Genomic DNA, 26,725 nt, shown 5'->3' with positions numbered 1-26,725 from the left:
GACAGTAAAGAAATTCTTCCTTATGTCCAGCCTGAAACGGTCTCGCAGTAATTTATGACTGTTCAACCTCGTCATCCCTTAGGGCGCTCTGGTGAACAAACGTTCCCCCAGATACTGGTGGTCACCCCTGATAAACTTATAGGTGGCCATCAGATCACCCCTGAGCCTGCGCTTTTCCAGGCTAAAGAGCCCCATGGCTCTCAGCCTGTTGTCATAAGGTCTGTTTTCCTGACCTCTGATCATGCGCATGGCTCTTCTCTGGACTCTCTCAAGCTTCTCCACATCCTTTTTGAATTGTGGAGCCCAAAACTGGACACAGTACTCCAGCTGTGGCCTCACCATGCACAAGGGTGGAGGGTTCCCATTCGATTTGGAGGGATTAAAGGGTCCTCTGATTTGATTTGGATTCAGAAATTTGGCCACCGAATTGGGCTGACTGTCTGCTGAATTGAATCAGGGACTGAAGCTTCGCACAGCTATAACCTCTACCACCCCTATAGTCTCAATTCCTAAACCACTGGTGCTTCCCCAGCCCTAAGGCTGTCTTTCCCCAAGCAGCTTAGATACTTTATTGGAGATTCCCCCTGTAACCTGCTCAGGAACTCTTCCTTCCATGGCTTCCAGGGCTAGATTGCCTGTCCAGCTCAAGCCCTGGTTTTATATCCTGCAAGCCAACCTCTTTTGGGGTCATGTGGCTCCCCTGATTGCCCTCTGCTTTACCTGCTGTTTCATGTGACCCTGTATGGGTAATCAAGGAACAGCTCCCTACTTAATATAAACAGTGTCTTTATTATATCAGTTTCTTGTAGAGCTGTTACATGGCCTACTGTTTTTCCCCCAGCCTTTCTAACTCTCTTGTTTTTCCTGTCTCCTCCCCCTTGCTTACTGTTCCTCCTTCTCAGCTGTTGCTGGTTTTGCCTCTGAGATCCATACAGCCTGGTTTTCCTGCAGCCTGCCTTCCTTTAAAATAGTAGGAGCACCAAGCTCCCTGCTATAGAGCCCTTGCCCCAAAGACTATGCAATGCACTCAGATTAAGTTTAGAAAAACAAGCCTATGCATAAGTTATCCAAATAGTACTCATTAAATTTACAGCACGGTCAGTGCTGTGGTATTAGTGGTTTTAAAATAGACTAACTGCTCTCATTTTCAGGGTTTCTAATAGCACTCTCTTAACAGCTGCTTCACCTTCATCATTTTTGTGCATTTATCCAGAGTACAATTATGTTATAAAGTAGATACTGGGGCTGAAAGATGCTGTGTACTGTGGTTTCTGCATTTAGGTGGCATGCAGATAACTGATGTTCATTTTAATGGAAGCAATGGGCAACAAATTGTAACACAATGCTGGTCCCAAAGTTAAGCAAATTATGCCCTTCTTCAGCATGCATGTCAGTGAATGTACAAAAAGATGCCTGTTAAAATTTGTTACCATCACCAGATTTCTTTATGATGACATGACAGCAGCTGTCCTAAGCAATGGCTCAGAAACAGAGTCGTCTATTATTAGAACTGGAGTCAAGCAAGGATTTGTAATTGCATCAACATTTTTTTTCGTCTTTATTGCAGCTATTCTGTATATCATTGCTGATAAGCTTCTATCTGGAGTCAGCATCCAGTACTGACAGACAGGGATCTCTTTAATATTAACTGGTTATGTTCCCAATCCAAAATAACCAACACTTCCATTACTGATCTTCAATATACTGGTCATTGTGTTGTGTATGCCCACTCAAATGAAGAGCTCCAGGTCACTCCTGATTGGTTCAAGAAAACCAAAATACCTTACCAACCCCAACCCAAGAAGCTGCTTACAATTAAGGAGAATCTTTGGAGAATATTGAGCATTTCCCATACCTGGGTAGCTGCCTCTTCCAAAAAGTAAATATAGATGATGATATTTAACATCAGATAAAATCTACCAGTACCACCTTTGGACATCTCCAAAATCATGTTAAATGATTATGACATCAGGACCCATACCAAACTTCTTGTTTACAATGCTGCCATTGTTCCTATGCTGTTGTATGGGTACAAAACCCAGACAACATATGAGAAACACCTGAAAGGTTTGAAAGTTACCATCAGTGATGTTTTCAGAAAATCCTCTATTTCAGTTGGAAGAACAGATGCTAGTATTCTGTTTCAAGTAAACTCTACCAGCATTGAAGCTATATTTATATGACCGCCAACTCCATGGACAAGACATGTTACATGGGCGCCTGACAACTGGCTCCTAAAACCGGTCCTATACTCCCAAATGACTGATGCTCACCACTGTAGATGTGAGCAAAAGATATTCAAGGACACTGTGAAGGCCAATCTGAAAAAAATGTGACATTACTATCAATAGTTGGGAGATGTGAGCACTAAATCACCCCCAATTGTACCATGATGTACAGGAAGGTATCAATCACTTCAAGAAAACTCATCTCATCTTTATCATGCATTATCTAAATACGAAGTACATAAACTGTCATTCTAAATGAAAAAGTGTAGAATAAGGTCAGAATATCCTTAGTGTCAGGGCATGGAATTAATATCAGCATGTTCCCCATGTGAACAAACTATCAGGGTCAAAATAAATCTTTTCAGGATTAGACAGTTAAAAAAAAATGATGACTGGAAGCAGAGGGTTCCATCTCCACATCTGTTTGCCCTCAGCTAACTTTGTTTTGGCCCGTGTCAGCAGGGACATCAATGTTTAATGTCTGTTCAGCCACCTGAGTTCTTGATCCAGATCTTCCACTGATATCAAGAAGCACCAGTGGGTGCTCCACACTGTCTATAAATCAGACCTCACCTAGGTGCTTAGAAACAAAACTACCACCTGTGTTTAAACACACATTTTAATACAACATTGGCCTGTTTGTGCCTTCAGAGCATGTCTAGACAGACATTTGCTACCTAAAACACTGAATGAAATTAGTTGTTATGGTTTTATCTGAGAAAAAAAACTCATCATCATTCACTGTCCCAGTCGATAGTGGAAGACACAAGGGTTCTAATTTTATAATGAAAATAATGGCATAAATGCAGAAACGTACCCATATACTTTCTATGTGATAAACAATACATTTTTATTTTGGGGCAGCTCCCTAACTGGTTAAAAACAGAAATCAGACTGACTCGATGGGAAAATATTGTTGTAGCCATGACAGTCCAGGAAATATACAAGAAGCGGGGGGGATTGTTGATATCTTTTATTTGGAGCAGTTGGGAGAGATGTTAAACAAACGTTCAGGCACAAAGAACCTGTCTTCAGATGACAAGAGAGGAAATTCTGCATGTTTGTTGATGTACCTTTGCCCTACAGGGCCAAAACCTCCTGTTTTTCTCCTATCTGTCCTTAGTATGGAGTCCTACCATTATATAATTTAGAGTTAGCAATATAAAATATGAACTATTTTAATAGTTTCTTCTTTATTTTGTGGAATTCACTTGTTTTAACTATGAAACAAAAACATTAGAAAATACTAGCAAGTTACTAAGCAGTCTGGAGGTGTTGTTAGTGTTGTGATTACCAGTATCAACAGTATCAGGTACCAAAATCAAGATAATGGACATGGCTCATGGCTTTGTTACGCCAGTTTTAAACTGGCAGAGCTCTACTGAAGCCAGCAGAGCTACACTGTCCAAAAATAAAGCAAGGGGCCATGGGTCTGCTGACATGAAGTCCTGACTTTGAATAAGGACTAATTTCATAGACCTTTTCCACTTGTGAGGCATTGTCAGCAGAAGATCTTGGACTGCTCCAGAGCTATCCCGTGCTGAAGTAAAACTGTCCAGGTTTCGATATTTTTCTGAAGTCCTTCATTCACTGGCACTTTTTGACTGGATAATCTTGTCAGCTTCCACAGAACTGACACTCTCTCTTCATACCCAACAGGAATTTAAACATCACTGGACAGAACTCAGAGGAACCACACTTTTCTTCTATAATGATAAGAAAACCACAATGGTGAGTAGCACTATGGGCTAATGTGAAGATATTTGAGCAATTTTGTTAGTACTTATCATCAAGCAAGAAAGCACGCATGTGACAACTGCATCTCTCAGTCCCATCCTCCCACACTTTGGAAACCCAGAGAGCAGGAAGCAAGCCCAGAAACCAAAATGCCTGGTGAAGTCATGGGAAGTAAAATAATGATACAGAAAGTTCTTCCTCACCACAGTCATTCAGGCTACACTGAGCATTTGCTCTAGGGATGAGATCTATCTGGAGCTGCAGCACAGGTAGGTGGAGTATCTTCTTCAAGGTCACCCACGAAGCCCAGAAGCAAGAATAGAACCCAGATCTCCTAAGCCCATCTAGTAGTCAATCCACTAGGACCCACTGGGCATTTTTAACGGACATTAAAGATCATCTTGTTCACAGCACTTAAAAGCAGAGGGGTTATCCAGATATCCTTGGCTGAACATTCCCTCCTTCATTGTACAGTTGAGAAGCAGCTGTTAATCTAGACATGGTTTTCAAAATAGTGGGGGAAAATGCTGGTTGAAAGATGCTATTATTATGATACATACAACATGTATATCCTCCTTATCTTCTGTACAGGCTCTTTGACAGAAAAGCAAGAAATTCTACTCCAGTGCCAAGTTTATGCCTTCCTAACACAAAATATCTGCAGATCAAAAATGAGTACCAGTAAACAAGAATTATTTCATACCCTGAACAAACACAGCTTATCTTGCTTGAACTATATTTGAAACCAAGCTCACAATCACAGTTGAAGGCCCCACCACAGTTTTTCAGAGCAGTGTGCATAGGGATGTATTTTTTTCCTTAAAACCATTTTCTAAAGGGCCTGATTATTCTCTCCCATGTGACTAGAATATATTGTTGTGGCTCCTTGACTTCACTAAAGTAATGCTTGATTTATGCTCATTTCAGTGAAAGATGTAAAAGGCTTATTGCTCTAGGTAATCCTAAGAGCATAGTTTACAACAACATCACAACTTAGCTCTTAAATCAAAAATTTCAAGCTGCAGTGGTTAGCAAAACTACTGCAGTCTTGCCAGCAACAACTTTGTTCAATGAACATGACAGTAAAGACTGTGTTTTACAACCACCAAGAGTCTGTATTAAGCCAGCAGTTCCCAGATAAATACTTGGAAGAATCAAAACCCTCCAGCTGTACATTTCTGCAACATCTCCCACATGTTTCACTGTACAAGATGTGTAAAAAGAGGGACTATGATAGTGATAATTTTCACCCTTTATAGTTTTCCCCTGCAAGCCCATGCATGAATCATCACAGACATCTTCTTAGGACTCAAAAGCCAACCATAATAAGTAAACTTTGTATTTAAATTCCAGAGGGCATATTTAAGTAATCTGTTTTGCATATAGAGGTTGTAACTGAAGTTGCTTAGGTCTCTATACAGGAAGTATCACCTTAATCCCATATTTCCTGGCTGTCTAATATTTACTTTGTCGTTTCAATTGTGACTTTAATATTCTTGTAAGTATGTAGAGGGAACCTGGGGACAGGCAAGGTGAGGGGAGAATATTATCTCTGCACTGTGGCTAATATACTGGTAATGTAATGGTCTCCAGGCAGCTAGATGTCTTTCTGGAAAACTCTCCCATCAGCAATAGCACCTGAGAGGAAGGGGGGATCTGGTAAGGGGACCTCAGGCTAAAGTTCTTGGACCCTGTCCTGAAAGTAATAATTCCTAGACAACACTGAAAACACTTATTAAACACTTTGTATTAGGCAATCTCAAACACACTTACAATATGCATTTATTTGCAAGACCAGACCATACATTATAACCTGAGCTCTCTTTTGCATCAGCTGTTCCTCAGGTTTCTCCATTGTAGCACCTCTCCACCTGTCCTTTTCCCTTCCTCCTTCCTCACAACGCCTTTCAGGTTTTGACTGTCCTACAGCTAGTGGGACCTACCTGATCTGGCTGCCAGGGTGAGTCAGTAAAATAGCACAGCCAAATGCACCAGCTCTAAATTCTAGTATTGGGTCAGCAACCAGCTTGATTTTTTTCTTGAGCATAATGACCTTTGAGTGATAGGTATGCAGTGGATTTATCTGCTACACTCTGGGTGCATCTTCACATACAATTAAAGACGTGAACTTTCTGTGCAGAAAATTCTGGCTCATTAAAGCATTCCCAGACATGCATCTGAACGCATGCCCATCAGAAGCAGTTCAGTCAGAGCTACTCACGCCCTGCTCTGCCCCCTGCAGCAGCCAGGGGAAGCTCCAGGCTCCCCCAGGTGCCAACCCTTGGCTGGCAGGGGCCACAGGGTTTGGTCCCAATCTTCATGGGACTGGGGGAGCTGTCCTGGCTCTGGTGGAAGCCAGCCCCAATCTCCACATGGCTGGGAGGCAGTTTGCTTGAGCCAGGACAGCTTTCCCCACCTCTCAGAGATCAGGACAGGTCTCAATCCCCAAATTGCTTCCAGTCAATGTCTACACTTGCACTCCTGCACATTAGTTAATGCACTGTTTTTCTAGTATCTATATGTATTGGTACTAGCAAATGACATCTTAGACTAATTTAATGTGCTGTAATTGACGCACATGTATAGACTGTGACAATTTACGTAGGAAATTTCCAGTGATGTAAACTAAAGCAAACAGAATAAACAGTGGGAAGGTGCAGTTTGCATACAATGCTTCCTAAAGATGAAAGAAGCTCTCTCTAAGAAATGAGACTGTTTTGTCCCTATGTTTTTCCTTTCTGTGTCAAGTCACTTCTTTGGGGAACAGCTGGTGTTACAGTTTTGTTTTGTTTTTTACAGTGGATGTCATAATTATGTGTTATTTCTTTTTCCCCCCCTTAGTATTTTGAAAAACTAGATCTAATGAATTTGACTTCAGTAACTAACATTAGTCCAGAAAACAGATGTTATGCCCAATTCATCTTGACGCTGTCAAATGAGGAAATAGAGATGAAGGTGAGTCAACAGAGTCAAATTGTAAAGTTGTTATGTGTGCACCTTTTCAGTGTTTGACAGACTGCTCCAATCACCCCACCATCACCCAGCCACTGCTCTCTGCTAATATTTTCCAAAGTAAGTGCTATCCACTGCCCTTTGGGGACCAAGAGGGGAATTTTGGAAGCATTCTAATTTGTGCGAAGGAACTCAGGCCTGCAGAACGGAACCTAAACTGTATTCCAGTAAGAGTGGAAGCTTCCATCTGGCTACATTTTACACGGTGTGTCTCATTTTCTTGCATGGAAAGGCAATTGAAAAACATGCCAGAAGCGAAGATTTTTGTTTTTTCTTGGATATAACAAAAGTGCATAAAATGAAAGGTAAACAAGATGCTGAACTGGATCACGATCTCACACTTTAACATCTCTACTGACACCCGCAAAGATGTAGCATATTAAAAACTTCTTCAGTAGGAGAATAAGGTCAATTATTATTAATCAAAGAAAAATCAGTAAGGATAGGTACAATGCACTTAGAATGGAACAATTATATGCACAAAAATGAAAGGCTAAGCTGCAGTACTGCAGAAAATGACCTGGGGTTTCTAGTGGACCATAAGGATGCTCTTGGGACAAAAAAAAAGCCAATAGCATCTTGGGCTGTATTAACAGGAGCTTCACTTGCAATTTGAGAAGTGATTCACCTGTTCTATTTGGCAATGGTGACATTTCACCTGGAGTATTTTGTCCCATTTAGGGCACCACAATTCAAGAAAGATATGAACCAATTAGAAAAAGTTCGGCAGAAGGTAAAAAAAATTATTAGAAATCTAGAAAATATGACTTACAGGAAAAGGGTTGAAGAACTATGATTATTTCATCTGGAGAAGAGAAGGTGGAAGAGGGATTTGATAACAGTCTTCAAATACCTGAAGAGTGGCTATGAGGAGGACAACAGACTAGTCCCAGATTACTTGGGGCATGTCATGGAATCTCCTTCCTTGGAAGTTTTCAAGACTTTAGCCTGAGCTTCAAACACTTGGATGAGATGGCCTGGGCAGGGATGATCCTGCCTTGAGCATCTTTCACTGAGAGAAATGTCATAGGAGAAGTGTAAGGTGGTACTATTCTCTCCAGTACTGAGGCTGTTGCTTCACTTCATAATATTTATTTTCATTGCTCCACTGCTTTACTACAATGAGTAAAGTCTGTTTCTACATACCAAGCATTGATATATCTCCATTCTTCATTCAGGACCTATTTTTAGGAAGTGTCTTGACTGGTCCCCAAAGCACTGCTGTAGCTTTATTTCAGCAGACAAATGAGAACATGGAATCATAGAATAGAAAGACCGGAAGGGACCTGTAAGATCATCAAGTCTGGTCCCTTGCCATGAGCAGGAGGTGATTGGGTTCAAAAAAGCTCAATGAAGTGCCTGTCCAGCCTCCTCTTGAACACCTCCAGGATGGTGGCTGCACCACTTCTGCTGGGAGTGTGTTCCGGGTTCTAGATACCCTTACAGAAAAAAAGTTTTTCCTTATGTCCAGCCTAAATTTTCCTCCAACTAGCTTGTGTCCACAGGACCTCGTTCTCCCAAGGGGTGCCTCTCTGAGGAATTTCTCCCCTAGATCTTGGTGTTCCCCCCTGATATATTTGTAGGTCACCCTTCAGTCTTCTCTTACTCAGGCTGAACAAATATGAAGGATTCCTAGTCATGGAGAGCAGGGCTTACAGGCCTCCCTTCTGACTCCCAGGCATATGGAGGAAGGGGGTGCAGGGGCTCTTTTCACACATGGGCTTCCACTTTATCCCTTACTGCATCCCTGGCCAGTGACAACAGGTCAGTGGGCTCTTCTTCCTCATGCTACCCTTCCTTCCCCTCACTTACTAGCATTCCAGTAGCATCTAGAGGCCTCTCCTGAGAGCAGGCCCTGTTGTAATCAGCACAGTATACACATGCATATGGAGAGGCAGTCCCTGTCCTGCACTGCACAAATGGAGAACGGTGGTAGGTGAAACAGAGGGAGAGCGGGGAAGTAACTTGCCCTACAATCACACAGCAAGTGGGTGACACAGAACCACCTTGGGAACCTCACTCTGCTCCCCATCCACTGCTCACATTCCTGTCCTCTCTCTCTCCCACACACTTAAAGTGAAGAAGATCAGAAGGACAGGCATACAAGAGAAGGGAAGTGGCAGTTAACTGGTGAGAGTGAGTGGCATGGCAGGTGGGTAGTGGTACACCCAGGCTGACTAGCTCTGCTGAGAAACTCACGCAGCTATTCTGCTTCCAGATCTAGTGCATGCCACATTGGCTCAGAGTGCCTGCACAGCACTGCATTGCCCATATACCACCTAGCATGTTCACAGGTAATACAGAGTATCGCTACACAAATGTGTGCCATGTAGACACCCCCTTCCATTTCCCCCATCCCCACCATCCCAGAAGGGCTTAAATTTTGTCATGGGCCTTTGGTTATTTTGTAAAAGGTAGAAAAATGGGAGGGGGCATCAGGGGGACTAACCAGGACTGAAGCCAAACAAAATGTCTACATCAACTCCCTTGACATGACCCTGCAGCTCTAGATGTATCATTGCTTATCCAGGCTCAGAACAGCTGCAAGGTGCAGCAATGAATGCAGTGCTCTCTCCATGCCCAGAATCCTGGGCTTGAAAAAGGTGGCAACAAATCAGGTTTTGTGGGTGTTTGCTTTTAAAATAGGAATAAGCAATAAGGAGAGGGCAGTGGGTGCCTTGTGGTGGGCTGGGTTGGGGAAGAAGGGAGATGGAAAACAGGGTCTAGATTGCTTTTGCTCTTCCTCTGAAGGGTACAGGAGAGCAGTACATACAACATTCCTTCCATGTCTGTAACCAAACCTACACTCATCTTTCTCTTGCACTTATGGTTTGCCAGTCAAGGAGTTGGATGTGCAGAACTCAGACTCTCTGTGTCCAGGATTTTTGTAAGCACGGAGAATGCTTTTGTAGCCCAGGGGAAGAGTTGGTCACTGGGCTGCATTAATTCTTCCTTTATGAAAGGTGGTTTAGAATCTGCCTGATGTTTAAAGAAAAACACAAGAATGAAGCACTACCCATCTCTTTTTCCTTTGGGTCCAAATACACATTCTCCCAGGGAAAACAGGTTGTAGTTTCACTTCATAATAATTAAAAGGAGCACAGCTAAAGCAAAGTCTTCATTGTATTTGTAACCATGTGGACAACCAGGCTGTCCTGTCCTACAGGGACCTGTTGGACAGCAGCGTCAATGTTGGCTTTACTGTTCCCAGGGCACAGACCTGCTGCAGTACGCATAACGTGGCATGAATTGCCTCTTCTTCTGGTGCATCTCCCAGGATGTGGGGCAGGTGAAGCCATGTGCCTCACTGGTATGCAGCAGGGAAGGGGCATCAGTGGTTTCTGCTTTTCCTGTAGGCTCCTTCTTCACATTATTTGAGTGATTGCATGCAGTTTCTTTCATCTTCATTCCAAAAGAAAGTAGACACTATGGCATCCTGTATCTTGTACTTGAGTTCAGAAGTGAGTTCAGGGAAGGATGTCAGAGAGGGCAGATTGTGGACATTCAGTGCAGAAAGGCAGTATATAAGAGTGTCTGCAGTACAGAAGCCTGCAATGGATGGGTTTTACTTGGTGTCATTTGAAAAGTTTTGTTTAGGCCTACTGGCAAGTACACACTTCATAAGGAATTGATGGAGAAGGACCTGGGAGAAATTGGAAGTAAGTTTTGATCTGCTTTCACTTCTACATTGTCACTTTTTTTTTCCCCTTCTCAGGTAGAAGACTATGAAAATGGGGAGGAGTGGAAAGGCTTTATTCTCACAGCCACAAAGGTAGGGCAGTTGGTTGTTTCTGCTTCTCAGTTGTCTCTGGCACCATTACAGCATGCCTGTTGCCCTCTTTGTGTCAATAACAGTTCAAGAGCATCTGATAGTTCCTTTGTTCTAAGCTTATTCAGCTATTCACCAACTGCATGCCAAAAAAGTTATTTATCCATACAAGATTTTCTTTGAGTGCACTGTATCAGACTTTTCTGAGTGACTGACAAAGCCCTGCCCTCAAGATTTCTGTCTATGCTAAACACAGTTCAAACTGAGCCAGCATAGATTGTTGTAACAAACATGGAGTCTATCTTAGTGGGGAAGAATGCAACCTACATAAGCAATGAAGGCCTCTGCCTATCTGCCTGACGCATCTCTACACCTTTGCATTAAGTTAGAGAGTGAGCTTACGTTCCTATCTTGGTCCACTGTCTGAAGGAAACCTGGCTGCCTTAGAAACCTACCCCAAACTGCTGAAGAAATCTGCTTTTTTAATGTCAGGTTTGCACCAGTTTGTGTGTTCACAATTGGCTTATAGCAGAATGTAGTTAAGTGACCAAGCTAGTGAATTAAGGTATGTTGATGTAAGACGGTTGTAAACGTAAGCCAATACAAATGCCTGTGTGGATATATGTAAGAAAACTGATTTAAAAGTTGATTTTAGATAGAAGGGTGTAAAGTTGTGGGTATAGTAGCCATTAAAAGTGCAAGAAGCAAAGCTGTCTTTGTACTATTTTTATAGGCTCAACTGTACAGCTGGGAAAGAAGCAGGAACAGCCTAAACCAAACACAAGCCATTATCTTATCTAGTGTTTAGCTTAGGCAGTACCTGCTTCTTTCCCAGACCGAATAAGAGGTGAACTTTCATACTTCACAGGTCCCAGTGAAGTCAGTCTATGAATGGAACCCCAAGGGTTCAGCACTCTCAGGATGTCAGGGCACAAACATTTATATTTGCTTACCAAAAATCACTTGGATTAACCCTCCCCACTCCTTCCCCACCACAAAGCCAGGACTGGACCCTAGACATTTCAGATGGCCAGCTAGAGCTCGCCTGCTAAATCCAGCAAATGAAAAAAAGACTTCTGTAAAGCAGTGGTATTTCTTTAGAGGGTGTTGTTGGTGCTCGCACGTTTATTCCACTCACACCATTTCTTCTACAACCTTATTTTGTGTCAAATCATAGCTGTCAGTCCCAGTGTGCGCGTCATTGCTACCTGGCCAACAAACTAGGATGAATGAAGTACTGGAGAAAGAAAAGAAAAGAAGGGCAACAAGTGAACAGTTATCTAGTGCATCTCTAAGCAACGAGAAACCACATAATGGAAACTATACTAACATGATGAACTCTATACCTGAGTAAGTCCAGACTAACCTATAATAATCTGAATCTCAGAGTTCCCCCACCCCTTTTTTCAAAAAAAGAGCACTATAATTTTCCTATAAAAATAGTTGTCAGCAAAAAATAATCACATAATCATTGTATATTCGGTGGCCCAAATTTCACTTTAACATGACCATTATGGGACTTCATGTATTATTTGTTCCTCCAAGGACTGTTGTATTATCCATGTCTCCTTTGGTTGGTAGAGCCAATATTAGAAAATACAAATTTCACACTCTTGTGATTTCAGGAACTAATTTGTCCTCTTCCAAAGAGCAACTATTGATAAGATGTGGGTATTGTGTTGGAGAGGATCTTTCATGGCCATGGGCAAATGTCTGAAACCAGATTTTGCATGAGGTTAATTAGGTCTGAGATTTAGTCCACTAAAGATAGGAGCATTTGCAAAGTCCTGCTCTGGAATCAGGCTTGGGTTCCAGTCACCGGAGTTTGAATATTGGGCTTCAATTTTGGTCTCTCTCCCCCTTCCTTTCCCCCCCAAATCAGTAATTACTTGGGCCCTGCCATACAGAGTTCTGGTATTGCAGCCTGTACTTACCTTATGATGGGTACGGCAATAGTCTGATTCCTCTCCTGTACCAAGAGATTTTTGCAATTACTGTTTCAGTGTATTTTTTTGGAAAAAGCATAAATTCACCCTAAGCTGCTTTTCTGGGAAAGTCCTTCACTCCCTCCACCCTGCAAGCCACACATTTGTTCATCATCCATCTTGCCAAATTATAATACATTCACTGGCAATGGATGCTCTAATACTCCAAGTTGTCTCAGTTTACTGTTTTTCCCACTTTGAATACGTGACTATTTTCCACATGGGAATAGGATGGGCTTATTCATTATCCAGCCACCTATCTGAATTGTGCCTGAGCACTGTTTACTTTGTCACTGTCTAGAAGGAACAAAGCATTGGTACTGCAAGTTATGCAGTCACACTACTGCTCCGTAAAAAATGCTGCTTTCAAATGCAACATGTTCTGTGGTGACAAAGGAAAACAGCAGCCTTGAACACCTAACACAAGTTATTCAGGCCTAGCCAACAGACAGAGGGAAAATCCCATGAGTCAGGAGTAGCCCTCATGGAGCCCTGCTCTGCACAGTGCAGGATGATGGTCTCCTATCCTCCTTTTTTGCAGGTGTTACTATGAAGTATCCCGGCAAGAAGCCATTGAATTATTAGAGAAGAATCCTTCTTTGGGGAATTTGATCCTGAGGCCTGGTAGTGACAGCAAGAATTACTCAATCTCCATCAGATATTTAACAGAGTAAGTTCACTCTACAAAAGATTACATAGTTCTGAGCTGGCACGTGCTGCATGATACAGCTTCATTTGGAATTCCTGGGGAATCGCAAGTTGAGCTCATCCCTGCCTGGCAGACTAACTTGGGAGTAACAGGTTTAGCAACTAATATGGGTTTGACTTGATTGTCTTTTAGGAGGAGGAGGAGAGAATCAATGGGATGAAAGGATGAAAGAAGAGTCAAACAGCTGAGCTGATGGGGCAAAGTACTTTTGGCTTGTCCCTAACTTGTCCTACACTATTTTCATGGCAACTTGAGACATTTTAAGCTATAGGCAATTACCTTAACATAGAACACAATATTGGTCCATATGTAAAAATTAAAATAAATTAGAGAAGATAGAGAGCTAGAAGAGATCAAGGCTGCAGTTAAAAAAAAACAACCCAAATTGACACCTGCCCTTTCCCTTCCTCCCCCCGCCAAATATTGCTACTTTTCAATAAGTTTCAAAACAGGAAGCAACAAAAACCCACAGCGTAAAGTCTTGGGCCTTCAGGTGTCATGCTGGGCTGTGGGCAGCCAGGTCTGAAGTGTGCAGAGTCTCAGTGTAGGAAAGCCAGGAATCCATAAGCCAGGAGATCAGTCCATGAAACCAAGCCAGAGGTCTGGGCAGAATGTGGGGTCAGAAGGCTTCAGGTCAGATATGCAGGAGATCAAACAAGAGTCAGGTCAGAGAGCCAAAGGGTCAGGCCAGACTCAGGGTCTCTGGGCAAGCCAGGTCAGGAATCAGAGAACCCGTCCGAGAGCCAGTAGTACCACAAGACAAGGGTGCAGAAGCCTAGGTACAAGGTTGAGCCTTGTTGCCCAAACACTTCCTATTCCAGGCCAGGGGCTTATATTAGAAGGGGTGAAGGATCAGCTGACCCTGGCTGACAATTGGTGGCAGAAAATGGGCATGTGCTTAGGCCCAGATGGAGGGTTATGGCCGCCTGTGTCTGCCCCAATGTGCTACTGAGGAGGTGACAGACTAGGATGAGCAGCCATGCATGAAGTCCATGAATCCAAGAAGAGCCATGGGGAGGGCACTGGCTAGTGCTTGGAAAAGTCCCTGACAGAGCTGGGAGTGGATAAAAGTTATCTGTGACCCCTTCTTTGGTCTGGTTCAAAACAGCCTTGGGCCTCCCTACCAGTGATAATTAGTAGTAAAGTAGGACTTTGGGTCCAGTGTCTAATGGCTCTCTTTGTAGGATATAGTATTTTGGCCAATAGTATTCTGGAGCACTTTGTAGGATATAGTATTTTGGCCAATAGTCAAAGGAAAAGACTCCGATAGGCACCATTCTCCATGGGCCCTGTTGCTCTTTGTAGAGTTTTCTTTTTCCACCTGCACCAAGAAGCCCATGAGCACTCCTTCATGTCCATCTCAGGTATCACTGGCCTACCAACCTTCCACTCTGTGCTTCCAGCAGGGTCTGCACTCGTGTGGCTCAACCTCTGACCCATGGGCCAAATGGAACCCACAAAGCTGTATCAGCCAGCCCATGGGGCTTCCTGTGGGTCCAGAAATTTGGCAATAGAAAAGCAGTGGCAGTGTTGCCACTTCCCTGCTTCCAAATTTCTGGACAATAGGGAGCTCTGAAGGCCAGATTACATGGCCCTGCACTCTAGATCATGCCAGGGTGAGGTTAGGCTGGCACATGGGGTTGGGCCAGCACATGGCTGCATTCAACACACAGTGTCAGGCTGGCACACAACTGCATCCTGTGCACAGGTGAGGGTGGTGTATGGCTGGATCTGGTGTGTGGAGTTGACCTGCTGTGCGTGGGGCCAAGCTAATGCATGCTGCCACACCCATGGACTGTTCCCATGCACCATCCCTGTGTGGGATCTGGCTCACAGACTGACCCTGTGCCACTCCCTGTGGGCCAGAAATTTGGACACTATTGCACTAGAGAATGGCACTATTCCTAAGTGAATCAGGAACCCACTCAAGCAGACATTTTAGGCCATCACTAGCTGGCCATAGCAAGACATGTTCTGAATTAGTGGTGAATTGTTGGAACACCCGGTCGATTCTACAAATGGTTTGAGTTGCACTGCCATCTGACTGCCTAATCCCAAGACCCTGATTAATTGTTGATTCTGGAAACTTGTGGAAGAACAATGCTGTTCAATTCTGAGAGGGCTGCCTGACCTATTTTAGTATCACTCACGCTAGTACTAAAACAATTCAAAATGACCCAATGGTTAACCATGCTAAAAGCCCCCCTAGACCTATGTAAATCATTTGAATCACTTCTGGTTTTGGGTGCTAATGAACCAGCTGAAGAGATCCCAAGATTCTTAACAGGGTTAGATCCTCCAACAAAGACAAGGCTTTGGCGCTGTGCTTCAACTTTGTGTCCAAGCAGCCCTGTGATTCCTGCTTACTGCCCTGTTTGCAGCTTTCTAATGTGTTCATCACTTGATCAAGCAAATAGATGCTTGCACTTGACAAGGCAAGGCTAAGCCTGCATCTGTCAAGGCATTAGCTACAAAGCGTGATTGCTGAACTGTGACACTGTATTTGTTAATGGGTGGTGTAACGTTTCAGATCTTGGTCTGCAAGTGACATTTTGCCAGTTCAAATAGAAACAATCACATTCCCATAACACAAAACTACATAGTTTTTATTCATTATGAAATATCAAAGCAAGAAGTAGGTTTGTTGGACCAAGGCCCAAGACCTAAGTTATTCTCAATCCTTGCTACTCAGAGCTCCCACTAAAATCAAGAGGACCATAATAATAACAACAACAACAATAACAACCATTATTATTATTATTATTATTATTATTATTATTATTATTATTAAGTGACTTATAGGAGGGAACTGAAGGGGAATTTCTTTCTAATGCCTGAAATCTCAAAGATTCTGAGTTAGTCAAGAGTACTTTCAATCAATAGCCTCTCATCAATAGCATCCACCGACAATTGAGAAAGACAGAAGATGGCATTCTTGATATTCCTAAAAGTAGGACACATGCATGAAAACCCTACTTTTTGAACACTTTTCCAGCCTTTGCTGTAATAGCAATAAAATTACAAGAAAACCTTTTTAGCCATTTCCTCTTCACGTGTAGAGGAAGCTAGTCTTTAAAAAGTCTGAAAACTCCTATTGTACTGTCGAAACTCAGCAGCAAATGAATGTCTTCACTAGATTTCAGGTTAGCCTCCTCATTGAGGGATCTGCAGCTAGTCACAACTTATTTCAGTGACTGCATATTAATAATGGACTCTCTTCTTGTTTCAGGGTTCCATGCATCAAGCACTACAAAGTGGTGAAGCTGGAAACAGGTTACAAAATTCAACTGGAAAGACCGGTTAGTGGGTATTTTTTGTTGGTGATTTTAAAGCAACTGGGACCATCCCACATTTCAGTTCATTCTCTAAAAAAGAAGAAAAAAGAGGTGGGAATTTGTCTAAGAAGGGACATCAACATCTCTGACAACCCTGAAAACTGAACTTTCTGGCCTTCCCTGCACCTCTACTTAAATTGCAACAGTTTCATTTAGAGCTTAAAAACATAAGAACTGCCACTTATGGGTCAGACCATAGGTTCATCATGCCCAGTTACCTGTGGTCACATAGGCACCAACACTTCCCCTGGCTCCCGCTAGCGGGCAGGAGCTGCACGCTGAGCTCCCTCCTCCATGGAGCCCGCTGCTCTGTCCCCCTCCTCCCGGAGAGGGCTCCTGCTGCCCTTGTTCTCAAGTTGCCATATGCAACCCAAAGGGACCCCACAGCACCAGTGGGGCCTCTCCACTGCTACCACCCATGCCAGCTGCCTGGTCAGCCACAGCACATGCCAACCCCAGCCCCCACCATTACAACACACCCCACCCCATAGTGCAGCCAAAGGAGTTGCCTGCCCGAGCCTTCCTGATCCCCTCAGTCTCCCTGCCGAGAGGAGGGGGAGCCCACAGTTCCCCCTCCCACACCATCCCATCCCACCTTCCCCATGGCACGGCAGGAGTCCCCTTGAGGGGCAGGGGGTGACGCAACCCCAGCAGGCTCCAACATAGGGATGGCAATGAACCAGGGGAGAGCCAGCAAGTTAAGGGGGCTCCCCCTGGCTTAGCCCCACCTAGATGGGGTCACAGGCCCTCACAAAGGGACCCAGGCCAAGGGCAAGGTCTTAGGAACCTCTTCCACACCTGGAGCTGAAAAGGGCAAAGGTCTGTCCACCAAGGCCAAATCACCAGCACTGAGGGGACCAGGTGCTCTGCATTAGGGAGCATTATACTTGCTCAGTCCATCCTTTGTCCTGTCAACATGGCTTCCAAGCCAGGGAGCCAGAGCTATGCCCAGGCTGCTTTACGGAAACCCACAGCTCCTGAGCCTGGGCTCTGCACCACTGCTGACACTTCCATCTCAGGCTTCGCTGCCCTCAACTGCAAGCATAGGGTGAGGTGTTGGCTGCCTGAGAAAGAAGACTCACACTAGCTTGGGTAGTGGTGGCCCCCAAGATTGTGGCAGCCTCTAGATTCCACAGCAAGTGAGTTTTCTTCCTTGCCACTGAAGCTGCCATGCAGGAGGCAGTGGAGAAGGGACCTGCTGTAAGGAGTAAGCTCCTTGAGCCTCTGGAAGAGCTGGGGACTAGAGTAGTCCTACACGCTGTCTCCCTATACCTTCCCGTCTTGGCCCTCCTGCCCCAGCTCCAGACCCTGGGGACAAATTGGAGAGAGTACAGCGGAGAGCGACAAAAATGATGAGTGGGAGACATGAGGAAAGACTGAGGCAAGTGGGTTTATTTAATCTAGATAATCTGAGACAGAGGGGATTTAATAGCAGCCTTCAACTACCTGAAAAGTGGTTCCAAAGAGGATGGAGCTAGACTGTTCTCAGTGGTGGCAGATGACAGAGCAAGAAGCAATGGTTTCAAGTTCCAGCAAGGGAAGTTTAAGTTAGATATTAGAAAAACCTTTCTCCCTAGGAGGGTAGTAAAACACTGGAACAGATTATCCAGAGAGGGTGTGGACTCTCCATCCTTGGAGGTTTTTAAGACCCAGCTAAATAAAGCCTTGGCTCATGATCTAGTTGGGGATGGTCCTGCTTTGAGCAGGGGGTTGGACTAGATGTGACCTCCTAAGTTCTCTTCTAACCCTAACTTTCTAGGATTCATCTCCTTGGTTACTCCCCTCCCACTGGTGTGCGGGGCCTCTTCCATGTGTGCTCCTTCTGCAAACAAATAATGATCCAGCTGGCAGCCAGGGCCAGGGCAGAGACCAAGGGGGCCCTTTGGGTCCCCATCCAAGGGTCCCTACCTAATCAGGATATGCCATACAGTAGGGGACCTGAGGTGCTTCTGGTGCTGTGCACCAGGGCACCTGCACCAGGAATACGCCAACAATAGGGGGCAATGCAGGCCCCCACTAAAGAGATGGGCACCCCCACCAATGGTACCCTTGGTACTCCAGCTGCTGCACCCAGGCCCTCTGTGAGCTGAGGGGACCTCAGTTCCCAAGAAGGGGGCCAACCAGAAAACCATCCCTGTCACCCCTTGAGCTGTGCCACACACCCCACCCCCGGGGAAAAAAAATAGTCTACTCCATGGAGAGAGATCCGGGACAGCCAGGCCATCCCAGAGAGGAGTCCACAGAGGAGACCCCTCACCATTCTACTGACTTCGACCTGCCCCCCAACACTGCAAGTGCTGAAGCACAGGCCTCAGCCACCCCTGGGGTGGGTCTGGCAGCAGAGCCATCCCCATCTGACCATCTGGGGGAGAATGGAGCCCTGGGGCTCACTCTGGTGAGCTCTGATGGGAAAGAGCCCCTTCTCCAGGGCTCTAAGGAGGGCACCAGTGCCACTACAATGCCTCCCAAAGCCTACCAAAAACAATCTCAGACTCACCCTGTGGTCCTGACATAGAGGAGGTTGAAGCAGCATCCCCCAACACCCTGAACAGCCATGAGAGGGACCCTGCACAGACCCTGCATTCCGCCTTGCCATGCCCTGAGCCACCCCTGCCCCTGCCCAAGGGGCTACAGTGCTTCCTTTGCTGGTGTCGGGGAAGTAGCAGACCAGGTAGTTCAGAAAGTGCTCCACCAGGCCTATGACATCAAACCCAGTGGGCCTAGCCACGTTAGTCATCTGTCTCACCAGAAAGGAGGCTCTGGCTAGGAGGATTCCCAAGGACTGCAGAGCCGCTTTCCTGTCCCTCATCCACTCACATCTCTGGACAGAGTTTTACTGGGCAGTATCCACCGCCTCCTTGGACTCATTTGAGGGCCAGTGGGCATTGTCCAATGTACTCTGCTTGGTGCTCCCATGCAGGGCACTTGTTTTGAACCATTGAGTTCCACTCCTACCTTTGTTATGTTTTTAGTTGCCCCAAGGAATCAGTTGCCACTTTCCCAGTAGCTTCCCTTCCTGAGGGGAGGTTCTAGTTTCACTTGGTGGGCTTTTGGCCCAATGGCCCCATAAAGTGGCAATTAGGCCTGGGTCACACAGTGGCAGAAAGTGGGTGCAGAAAGCAATAATGGAACTAGACTGTTCTCAGTGGTTGCAGATGACAGAGCTCTACTACAACTATCTTAAGTTGCAGCAAGGGAAGTTTAGGTTAGATATTAGGAAAAACTTTTTCCCTAGGAGGGTAGTAAAACACTGGAACAGATTATCCAGAGAGTTGTGGATTCTGTATCTTTGCAGGTTTTTAAGACCTGGGCAGACAAAGTTTGGCTGGGATGATCTAGTTAGGGATGGTCTGCTTTGAGCAAGGGGTTGGACTAGCTGACCTCCTGAGATCCCTTCCAACCCTCATTTTCTATGATTCTGTGAATGAAAAGGCTATGACCAGGGTTTTCACCGTGTTTGTCTCCCACTTGCAGCCTTCAGTATTTAAGGTCCAGGAAGTTCTGATTCAGAAGCTGTACTCCTAACTCATGTTCAATAGCTACTGATGCTCCTTTTCTCCAAGAATTTGCGCAATCCCTTTTTGAAACTACCCAAGTGTGAATTAAAACCAGTTCAGTTAACTCAGGGCAAAAAATGTATGGGCATTGATTTTATCTGGTTTCAGTTAAGTCAATTTGGAATAAGCATAAACTAAATGGAAATAAACCCAGTGAAAACTGAAGGGGATGTGTCCATGTAGCCCTTGGTACCAATCTAACAATATCTGTTAAAATCAATACCTTAAATTAAATCAATCTAACTTTATGTCCATCACAGACTTCTCTTCTTTCTAGTTCTGAAATGTCTGTTTCTTCATTACTCCTTAGAAACTTTAACTAGCAAACAAAATGAGGCTGGGTATACTGCCAACATTCTAATGGTATTACAAGATAATGTTTAGATGCTGCTATTAGATTTGCAGGATATAGGTAACAAACCACTCAAGAAATTACTTCTGGCTTTCAACAACAATTGCAGGTTGCTTAGTTGTCTGGATAGGCTCTCTTCATCTTTCCTTGCTCAGAGCAGAAAATCACCACTCCTGTTAGCCCTGCCTGTATGCTCAAGGTGCTATCCTGTAAAGCATCTGATGAAGGAGGAAACCAAACCAAACAAAAAGCCCTGCCCAATTGGAGAGCTCCTCCAAACCAACCCCAGCCAGCAGGGACCTCACTCTTCTGAAGGCACAGCAATCCAAGATAATAATGCCCTTACCTTAGGGCCTTGAATCCAAGTAATCAAAACTGTAGAGACTCTAGGACCCACATTAGGCAGAGCTCTATTACTAGCCATACCCAAAAGAACTTCCAAACGTTCCCCCTCCAGCTTCTTTTCTCTTTATATAGATCCCCAGCCTAAGGCAGGGCAAGAAGCTCCTTTATTACACCTAGGCTGTTTGGTCCTGAGTTCCAGAGAAACCTTAAAAGGGTACTCCACCTTGTTACCCACCTCCTCCAAATTCATTCTCTTATGAAATCCAAGCTACATTTTCCTGAGGTGTCCAACATGGAGTATTGCCAGATTAACTGGAACAGGATGTGGGAACTGTTGATCTTGGATAGATACTTAGAACAGAAAGGAGAGGGGAAGGTTATATGAAAGACAGTTAAACTAAACAGTACTAGTTTGATATGTCCCTTTGACAAGTGGCCTGAAACAGGGCCCAGATTTTAGGTTCACAATTTTGTTTTAAAAGCTACACCCCAAGCATAAATAGCAAACCTATAGAGGTTTCCAGGCAGGTAACAATGGAGGTAACTGAAATATAACAGGGTCCCCAGGGTGGCCCAGCTGTGCAGAGTCATCAAAAGGGGAAAGGGGTTGTGTTCAATTAGGGCATGGTGAAGACAGTCCTGGAAGCAAAACCCTGTCATCAGCAGAAGACACCATTCAAACTACTGCCTATCAGGCCACAGCCTTGAATCTGGGGTCTCTACTTACCTAGCATAGCCACTCATCCCAGTCTGCCACCTTCTTAGCTGAGAACCAGGGTAGAAAACCAAGGTAGGCGTAGGTAGTCAGAACCCACTATCTAAGCCTAGCTACCCACCCATTTCTTGCAACCAGAGTGTCCAGCCTGGGTCAGCTGACCCTTTACCCCTTCCTATAAAAACTCATGACCAAGAAGAGGAAGTGTCTGGGCAAGAAGGCTCAATTTTGTACCCATGCTGCCTTGCCCACAACTTGTGCCTCTACTGGCTCTTCGATAGATTCTCTAGCTAGCTGACCTGGCTTGCCCACAAACCCTGAGTTTCGCCTGATCCTTTAGCTCCCTAACCCAACTCTGGTTTGAACCGATTACCAGACCAAGCTACCCTCCCGACTCTGTGCGCTGCTCAACCCTCTGGATCTGTGACTCAGGTTCTCAGATTTAGCTTCTGGCTTCCTGACCCCCTATACTTAGACTCTGCACTCTCCCTGATGTTGGTTGCTTCTTTTGATCCTGGGTGACCCCCAAATGTGGCTGCCCAGGACCCACCATAACACTGCCTCTGTTAGTCATCCACTGCAGTGGGGAGGAGAGCTGCCCAGTTATATCTGTTTTATTTTTTTAAAAATGGAGGGAGAGGAAGGGATGCAGCTGCTGCTAGATCAGTGGCATGGTTAGAAGCGGTGAGTCAAGATTTAATAATAGAATTGAAGCAGGCCAGGAGAAAAAACAGGAATCCTGAAGACCCAGTGAACAGGAAAAAAATGAAAACGTAAAAATAAAAAAAAAAATTAAAAAAAAAAGCTACTACTTTGTACCAGAATAAGAAGCGATGTGGCCAGAGATCTTCAACTTTCACTCCTTACTATACCTTACAAGGACAGTTGAAAACAGGAAAAAACTACCAGAAATGGTTAACATTAAATTAAAAAGTATGACCCAAAAGTTATTTTCAAAACAAACCGCCATGTATATAAAATGTGAGAAGCAAGGATTGATGGGGTGGAGGTGATCTCTCTTATTGGATCAACTTCATGGTTGGAATAAAGTTATACAAGCTTTCAAATGCCATGCATTCTTTATCAGGTCTGACCAGGTGAAGAATTCATGGCATTTGAAAGCTTGGCTGGCTTTGTTCCAACCATGCGGTTAGTCCAATAAAAATCTCACCCCAAAAGTATCTTTGCCACTTACATAATCCTGGACAATCATGGCTGTAACATCACTCTAGTACTGTGCATATAAAATCTAAGACCTCTGAAGCACTTCAGTTCCCCTGTAAAAGAATTGCCAGCCTTGATATCAACTTTACTCTTTTTTTTATCTGTGTTACTGTAAAGTCCATCTTAAGAACTTGTCAGCTAAGTTCCCCACCATTTTGCTACAAGGGAAAGGCTAGATCCCGAAGTGGCCATTCAAACGAGGTTTCTACTATAGGGCAAGGGTTGGCAACCTACAACCCATGTAGCCATTCAACAGGCCGCCAGATGTAGGGTTCTGGCAGCATTCGGTGGTGAGGGGCTTTGGCTGCAGCCACTCTCCCTTTGTGATCACAGGAAGAAATGCCACCTGCAGACAGATCCCAGCACTCGCTCATCTGCCCGTGACCTGAGGTGGGTCATTCCAGCCCACAGGCAGAAAAGGTTGCCTGCTGTAGGGTGTTAGGCCTTTCAACCTCAGGTAGTTTGAAAGAATGGGGGGTGAAGGGTGTCAGTTGACTCATTTGGAGGGAATTCGTATGCAGCACTGCCCTAGTTTTTTGGCTGTCAGGATTAGTTTAAGTCATGGATGTCAAACTCACCCCAGGCTGGATCTGAACTCCTGGGGCCCCTCCTGGGCTGGCTGTATGGAAGCTGTACTGAGTCCAGGGATCTGTGGTCAATGGTGCCCGTTTGCATCCAGGCAACAGCATGAATAGGCAGCAGTAGTAATCTGAGGCCAACAGCAGGGGCTGGGCAACAGGGCAAATGAGGGCTGTACACAGCCCTTGCTCCCCCACTCCCTTCCCCCACTGCTGAGAGCCATGCGCACTGGGTCCAGGGACCCCAAATCCTGTGGCAGGCCACACCCCACTAGGCCTGTGGTCAACTTCCACTAGCCCCTCAGACTACTGGGAAGCTGAATGAACCAGTTCTTCAGGCCAGATCCAACCGTGGGCCCCTATATTTGCCCCCTTACATTAAATGGATCTCCACAGTTGCCACGGCTAAAAATCCACCCGTGGTCCTATGGATGTCACCATTATAGAATCAATCATAGAACGATAGAAAAGTAGAACTGGGAGGGACCTCAGAAGGTAATCTAATCCAACTGCCTGCTTGTCTAACCCATTTCTAAAACTACACAATCAACCTGTCACACAACTGCATAGCACATTGTCCAAGAACACCAAGATTTTCACAGGTAAAGCAGGGGCCCAAGGCTGTCAGTGTTCCACCATTGCAAGGATGGTTGAAATACGCTTGAGAGATCCAAGGGGCCATTCCTCTCTGCTACATAGGAAGGCAAACACCCCCGCAGTCCACACCAATCTGACGGTGGGGTAAAATTCCTTTTGGATCCCAGATGTGGCACTTGGTTTAACCCTGAGCAGAAGCAGCTCATGGGAAAGCAGGAAGTCCCAGGAGGTTAGTCATCCCACCCCAACCTACAGAACACAGCTCTTCAATAGCCTAACCTCATAAAATTGGACCCTCTACTTTTCCTTCCTCTTCCCAGTACCATACCAGATTTGAGCATTGACTCATACTTCCTCTTCTCAGTATTAACTGGGAGCAGGCTGGTGAAAGGTTTGTTCCTCACAGGAGAGGTGTTACTGATGTATAGCTGTCCCTCTCATTCACTGTACCAGGTAGCCTGTGTTGAAACACACTGTGATGCTCTGTACACACAACCTCTAAGGCCACAGCAGCATAACCACATTCACACCATGCTGCAGGCCAGCTTAGAGAGGTTCAGCCATTTTGCTTCTTCTGTTATAACCTTCCTAGAAAAGCTGCATGTTGTGGGTAAACCTTGCTAGACTGTGGGGGAGCAGAGGGCCCCAAGAAAGACTGCTTTACTGGCATTGCAGTTACAAGCCTTAATTAATTTGCGAGGGTGCTGAAGAACACCACAGGCCTGTTTCCGGCTGAGCTACAAGCAGTCTTACTTTGCATAGGCAGAGAGTGAGCAGTTGTAGAAAGGCAGTAGGGATTTGGGAAGCAATCCCACCTTGCTAGCTTGTTCAGAGATGCAGAACTGAGCTGCAGCACAGGGTGGAGGTCTCCACTCTCCCTGGGCACTGTGGGAGCCTCTGCCTACAGCATGCCACCCCTACCACTCGGAAAGACCACAAAGTGCTTCTTCAGGTATTTGGGTGCTCCTGATTGTTCTCATTTTCATTTCTTTGATGGGAGGTGCTGCAGCCTGCTGCATTTGGGGTAGATGCAGTTCTAGGAACTTGGCAACATCTTGAGGTACCTACCTGCAGCCCTCTTTCAGAAAACTTAGCTTGCCATAATCTCTGTCATGCCTTTTTAATTACCTAGGTGATGTTCCAGAACCTGCATGATGTCATTAATTACTTTGTCAAGGAAACACGATGGAACCTGAAGCCATTGGTCATGCACACCTATGACAACAAATTGGGTAGGTCATTCATTGCTGAGCATAAGGACTGCTTCTGCTGGAACCATCTTACTGAGAGGTGGTCAGACAGGGGCCAGCAACTGCGTTACAGAACAGCATTCAGTTTTATCAGCACAGTACATTTGTGGTAAGGGGCTGTCCAGAGGCTCTGGCTTTTTGACCACCCATTACATTTCTAGTACCAATGACCATTCCTAATTATAAACTACTGCTTCTTTTGGAGCAGTCTTATGGTGGCTGAGCAGCTAGTTTCAAGGAGAAAAATTCTATGCATCGGAAGTCTTTTACAATAATAAATTGCGTATATGCAAGGGTAGCAAAGAAAAGTCTGATGAGAGAAAACCATGATCAAAGCAGTATGTTGCAGTAGACAGAGAAGAGGCCTCCTGAGCAAAATTCTCTCCCAGCCTCTAACACTAAAGGTGTGTCGCATGTGTTTAAAAATAATATGTGAAGTTGAATGTGGCCATACTTAAGTGACCATTGATTTTCTGCACACATACTTCATCTTTGCCCAGCCATGTCAGCACTGCAGCTGCAAAACCCACTAGAGAGTTAGTGCTGGGCATTTAAGATATTTGTCTTCCATGGAGCTGTGTGATTTTAAATACCACATTAAGCAACACCCACACCCAGCAAGATTTGTTTTTGCTCACCCCACTTAAATCTTGTATCTGATGAGTTGACCCAAATGAAAGAAAAGTGGGACTAGGCTGTTCCAAAGAAAGCGAGTTTGAGGCAAAGGGAGAATACAAAATCTTGTCTCTTTTTTCCATCCCCCCTCCCCCCCTACAGAAGCACTAGCTTCAAAGTACACTCCATCAGCGATGTACCAGGCTATTGTCTGTAAGGAAAAAGAGAAGCTGGATATAAGCCCTGATCCTGTGAAATTCACAGAACCATTTTGAAGCATCTTGGATTTACTGCAGGAATATCCATATCTGGAAATGGTGAGGAAACAACGCCTTCTTTTAGCATGAAAGTTTTATTTGAGGACCAGCAGCAGTAAGACTTTTGGTAAAGAAAGCATTACATAAGGGGGCAGTACAAATGTAGCATGACAGGAAACATCTCTCCCTATTGATCAGGTTGCACAATCTTCTCTCAAAAGCAACATTATGTTGTTCTCTGAAGAGGATCTCTCAGGATGGCTGGTAGAGGCAGCACAGCACCTTACAGATATGTTCTCATTGTCAAACATGCTTGTGAAGATTTTACTAGTTACTGATTTTGAGGCAAGGGTGCAGTTGCTATCGTTAAGAGAGGGAAGTGACTCTCAGGGTCAGGAAGGAAACACAATGGTCTGCCTCTAGCTTTCTTGTTTAGACCTAGGCATGTGACGGGACTAGC

At 44.9% G+C, this 26,725-nt stretch overlaps 1 protein-coding gene across 1 annotated transcript in view; it reads left to right on the top strand.

The window, feature by feature from the left end:
• STAP1 (signal transducing adaptor family member 1) overlaps positions 1-26,283 on the top strand; it is a 33,533-nt gene extending 7,250 nt beyond the window's left edge. Inside the window, exons 2-9 of the mRNA XM_019521846.1 lie at positions 3,888-3,959; positions 6,807-6,920; positions 10,693-10,749; positions 11,924-12,096; positions 13,273-13,401; positions 16,670-16,739; positions 25,276-25,375; positions 26,171-26,283. Of these exons, the coding sequence (XP_019377391.1) occupies positions 3,888-3,959; positions 6,807-6,920; positions 10,693-10,749; positions 11,924-12,096; positions 13,273-13,401; positions 16,670-16,739; positions 25,276-25,375; positions 26,171-26,283 (828 nt within the window). The remainder of the gene's footprint in view (positions 1-3,887; positions 3,960-6,806; positions 6,921-10,692; positions 10,750-11,923; positions 12,097-13,272; positions 13,402-16,669; positions 16,740-25,275; positions 25,376-26,170) is intronic.
• Positions 26,284-26,725: the final 442 nt, after the last annotated feature.

This window comes from Gavialis gangeticus, unplaced genomic scaffold (assembly GCF_001723915.1).
Source record: "Gavialis gangeticus isolate Ggan-Ray unplaced genomic scaffold, GavGan_comp1, whole genome shotgun sequence".
Taxonomy (NCBI): Eukaryota; Metazoa; Chordata; order Crocodylia; family Gavialidae; genus Gavialis; species Gavialis gangeticus.
This window is presented reverse-complemented; position numbering and strand designations above follow the sequence as displayed.